General features: G+C 34.8%; 1 protein-coding gene across 1 annotated transcript; it reads left to right on the top strand.

Moving 5' to 3' along the window:
- The first annotated feature begins 3806 nt into the window (after positions 1-3806).
- Positions 3807-4738, top strand: LOC143683420 (olfactory receptor 4P4-like). The gene is given in 2 exon segments (XM_077159454.1): positions 3807-4590; positions 4593-4738. Coding segments are annotated over 2 exon segments (930 nt in total).
- The last annotated feature ends 678 nt before the right edge of the window (positions 4739-5416 follow it).

The raw sequence follows: 5416 nt of genomic DNA, 5'->3' as shown, positions 1-5416 counted from the left end.
AAGCACCTGCAAACATTTCTAGGGATTCTCAAGATGTGCATCTTTGTCCAGGAAGGATGGCTAAGGTATGGACAGCTACCTTCTGCATATTAATTCTGTTCAGCTTAATTGAAGTGTGGTGAACATCAGGCATTACATTGAAGTGGCAGCCAAACTCTGGGCTCTTGCATCCTTCATTCTGAAGTGCTAGAATGTTTACTTTTCAAATCCTGGAAGCAAAAATTAAACTAATAAATGCCAACTTATTTCACTGAAAGAAGGCCACTGCTGCTTTTTAGCTGTTTGAGGTACTTTATAAACTCCAGAAGAACTCATAATACTTATCTCAAAATATGCATTATGGGGAAAATTAATTGACATAATGAACTTAATGTGTCCAATATTTTCTCAATAAATTGTTATTATTATCATCTTTTTTTAGAATGTTGATCTGAACCAGATAAATTACATAAAGTACTGATTTCCTGAAGTTTACCTGTATGCAAAAACCCTAATGTATGGATTTTTATATGGAAGAGAGAAAAAGGCTAATGAACTTTGGTATGTGCATTTAGGGCTGAACCTCTACAACCCGTGCCAATGCAATGATAGAGGAGAAAGAACCACATAGTAAACAGAATAAAAGCCTTGCTGTATTTTGAGTATTGGTTTATTCTGACATTTTCATTATGTTCTAATTTAATGATATTTAATTTCATTATGTTCTAATTTAATTTCTACTGTCATACACATATGAAAGAAGAATTTTATTATTTTTTAAAATTTTCTTTTCTCTTCCATCCCCCAACAATCTATATCAGCAACGTTAGCCCCTGGTCCACATATAACCTGGCCTGATCCATGATCGGGTTGGGCACTGATTTTATTCATCTCTCTACTTCTACACATCAAGACTATTCTTGATAGTGATCCATGTTTGGATTGTGGTGCCTGTCTTAGTTCCCTTTGTCCTGCCTCATGTCAGATATTCCTGGCAGTTTATCTAACACCAATCCGGGCTTCATTATCTTTCTCCCTTTCTTGGGTAAGCCAGCTTAGAACAGAGCTCGTAGAGTTCCCTGAGCTGCTCTGGCTCTGACTGGAGCATCATGGGTCCTCCAGAGAATCAGCACCTGAACCACACCAAGTCAAAGGGGTAAAGGAAATGCCCAGCCTCACAAGGAAACTTGCTGCGGACAGAGGTTTAGGGACATTTGGGGAAGATCTAGTGGATATGCCTCTGGGAATATAATTGCTAAGAGCCTTTAAATACCTATTAATTTTTGCATTGCCACAGAGGTTTATATTCTGCTCTTCCAGACCAAATTTCTCTCAAACAGATGACTCCTAGGACTTAAATACCTGTCTTAGTTTTTGCAGGTCTTTCAAATTACTTTCATTTTAGTTTGAACTACTGTGAAGATGTTAAATCTGCATTCAAAAGTTGGGGGTTGTTTTTCCATGGAATAAAGATCTATTTCTCCTTGAAAACTTGTAGGAAGTTCTAAGGCATTTTGAGATTTCAAAAGTATTTTTGAGAATTAATCTAGTTTTGTTTGAATTACTGATTTGTAATTTTCTGCCTTTATTTCAGATTCAGATAATGGAGAAGAACTAGCAGAGTGAGTATCTCTGGGGAAATTCTTAATGCAGCTGAAATCTGACCTGAAGGCCACTCAGACTTCTCCATCAGTGAATTACCCATGCCACTTGTTTGCAGAGAATCCCACTAGCCATGTTTTAGGATGGTTATGGGCTATTTACAAGTCCAGAATTAAACTTAGTGCAATTTCCAGGTAGGCAGTGAATTTCAGAGTCCCACTTGGGTATTCATAAATCTTCCTCAATGTTCCTATTAAGGTGTGTCTCCATTTATGTTTACTTCAAACAAATTACCTTCCTAAAATAGACTACATTAATCTGTGTCAACTAAGGCAGGTTTACAATGGCACATTCTGATATCTCTAGGAGAAAACATGAACCTATGATGGAACTTCTACCTTAATATTGAAAACATTGGGTTGCATTATGCTATACCATATGCAAAAAGACCTGTAGAATATTTATTCAATCTATCTAAGAAATAAAATAATAATTTCCTATATTTTTATGTGATAGGGCAAAAATCAGACTACTGATTAATGTTAGGAATTGCTTAAGATAGACAATTTTTTATTCGCTTATGGATTGTAGAAATTGAAATTCACTTGGTCATCGATTAATTCTACTTTGTGCTTTTTTCCTGAATATTTCCTGATTGGAATTGTATATATTTATAGGAGAATCTCAGTAGTTGCTAAACTGCTTGATCAAAGGAAAAAAAGTAAAAAAAAAAAGAGACTTGTGACATGAACCACATATGTCAGTAAGGTATTTCATTTTACTTCACTTATTCCTTATATATCTGAATTATGTAATCATTTCTTAATTGTGTAATTAAGGAAAGTGAGGTTTAAGGAGATTAAACAATGAGTTCAGTGTTCACTGCTTCTCAGTTTATTTTACATTTCTCTACCTTTCTACTTCTGTCTTTGTTGCCACTGCTTTAACCCGTCATACAGAGGTTCTTTAATATGTTGTTCCTTTCTTCACTCATGTCTTCAATTCTTTACTAGGCAATTTGCTCTCTTATTATATGGTCAAAATTATTGTACATTTTAATGACAACTACTGTTCTTACCTGAGACTGCTCACATTTCCCCTTAACCTCTGCTTACAGCAGTGACCTTAATCAGCTCTCTCAGATTGCAGGATGAGATTTTAGGAGTTATTGTGGATTAAACACTCATCATGATCTATTGAACAAGCAAGAATTTTGGCCTAAGGAATGTGCATTTTGGAAATGAAGTACAATTATTTCAAAATGATTTAGAACCTGAGAATTCTACTTTAAATTGGCTGCCTGTTACAGCTTTACATAAATATTCAGGAAAACTGTCCAATAATGTGTAGAATTCCAAGATCATTTCTGCTAGGTGAGGGTTCCCAGCAGTTCCTCCAGAGCTGCACCCCAGGACACCCTCTCCCGTGCAGAAGACACAGCACTGAACCCAGTGAAAGTGAAGAGATCTGTCCTCTGGTATCCACAGTGCATAACATATAGATTCTGAAAAATCCCTGAGGGTCCTGGAATCTGACTCATTTTTACTAGATTTTATTGTATTTGGATTAATTGAGTGATTTATTCAAGTACTTCAACAATGTAATTTATAACAGTTATCTTTACATCAATTTATTTTAAGTAAATAAGTGCATTCGACAATTAGCAATGTATCATTTCATTAACAAGCAATTGATATCGGTCATAATAAATAAAAGATATGTCAATGAACCATTCCTTAATTATTCAATATTAATTAGTTATAGTTAACTGCTAAATACTGTATGCCTGATAATAATTTTCTTGGTAGCTTTACCAAATTAAAGTTTACCAATGTAAACTGGGTTATTTAAACATTTGTATTTTATAGTTCATGCTGGAAGAAGGAAAATAATACATTTCAAATATGCAGAACAGTTTTATTCTTGATGACTGAACTAAGACTCAAACTTTAAACTCTATCTGTCAAATTATATAAAATATAAAATTATTCTCATTATAAGATTATTCCAGAATATTTTTGTAAAATGAGACATGATAAAAAGAAGCAACATAATTCCATAAATAAAGAATAACTAATATTAACATTCTATGTGTGTCTGTCAATTATTATGGTAAATTTTATATTATTGTGATCATGCTGTAAAGTTTTAATTCAAATTCACATTTGTTTTTTCCCTTTCAGACATTCAACTCATTTGTGCAAAATATGAACAAAGTGAAATACATGGAAAGTCACAGTAACATCTCAGAATTCATTCTCTTAGGACTTTCTTATGACCAGGACATACAGATATTTTGCTTTGTGCTCTTTTTATTCTGTTATGTTTCCATTTTGGTAGGAAACTTCGTGATCCTTGTCTCCATTCACTGCAGCTCCCTTCTACACCAAACCATGTACTATTTCCTCACCCATTTATCCTGTATGGACATCTGCTCCATCGCTACTGTTACACCCAAACTGATCAGGGACCTTCTTGTGGGAAGAAAAACCATCTTTTACAGTAACTGCATGTTACAAGTCTATGCTATGCACTCCTTTGGAGGTACTGAGATTTTCATTCTTACTGCCATGGCGTTCGATCCCTATGTTGCCATCTGCAGACCTCTGCATTACATGATTGTCATGAGCAGGGCGAGATGCAATCTCCTAGTCCTAGCTGCTTGGGCTGGAGGGGCTGTCCATTCCTTTCCTCAATTGTCTATGGCAATCCGGTTGCCCTTCTGTGGTCCAAATGTGCTTGATCACTATTTCTGTGGCATTTTCCAGCTGCTGAAAGTCGCCTGCACTGACACCTGTATCACAGGTATCCTTGTGGTCGTCAATTCAGGTCTGGCTGCCTTAGTAACCTTTGTAGTCTTATTTGTTTCTGATGTTATTATATTATTCAGTTTAAGAAATTACTCCGCTGAGGGAATTCACAAAACCCTGTCTACCTGTGGGTCTTATATCACAGTGGTCATCTTATTCTTTGGGCCTTCAATCTTTGCTTACCTTAGGCCACCTAACACCCTGAGGATAAAATATTTGCACTGTTTTACGCTATTATTGCTCATATGTTCAATCTCCTAATCTATACTCTGAGAAATATAGAGATGAAAAGTGCCATGAGAAAGGTTTGGTGTCAAGTATTATATTCAAAGGAAGCACACAATTAACGTAGAATCAGAAAGCTAGAAACTATCACAAAGATTAATTATGTTATTGCTGTTATGAATGCAATAGATGAGGCTCCTAGGACTTAGAAATTTCCTGTAATTGCAAATTAAATACTAATTCTACTGTACAAAAATGATTCAGAAATGGTATTTATTTTGTGGAGTAGTGAGACGGTGCTGATAGGACAGCTGTAAAAATCATCTGGGTCTAAACAATTAAGGCAATACTATATTGAGGAGTGGATTTTAGTAAAAAAGATTACAGACAATTTTATTTAAAAATTCAGGCTTCTAGGAAGTCCACAAGGTGGCATGTTACCACATTTCTGTTTTAATGGAGAAGTTAAATCTAAAGTTTAAGAAATAATTTTTAATTTATATTTGATATTTATCTATACATCCTTTAGTAGCATTCAAATTTGAGCAATAAGGAAACAAGTATGATACATCCGAGTTAAAGTGTTTTCTGGGAGTCAACTCTCCTACATTCCTATCAAAACAAAACTAAACTAGAGAGATATTTTGAAACTCAGTAATTCATAATGATGATTACAAAATCACTGTGTTCCACCTATTGACCAGAATTGAAAATTATTTCCAGTATAGCTTAGGGAATTGAATTATATAATACAAGTGTTGGCCCACCCCAACCCTCTCAAAATTGGAAAGGAAATTGTT

Source organism: Tamandua tetradactyla, chromosome 5, assembly GCF_023851605.1.
Source record: "Tamandua tetradactyla isolate mTamTet1 chromosome 5, mTamTet1.pri, whole genome shotgun sequence".
NCBI lineage: Eukaryota > Metazoa > Chordata > Mammalia > Pilosa > Myrmecophagidae > Tamandua > Tamandua tetradactyla.
Note: the sequence above shows the minus strand (reverse complement) of the source record. Positions and strands in the feature narration are given on the sequence as shown.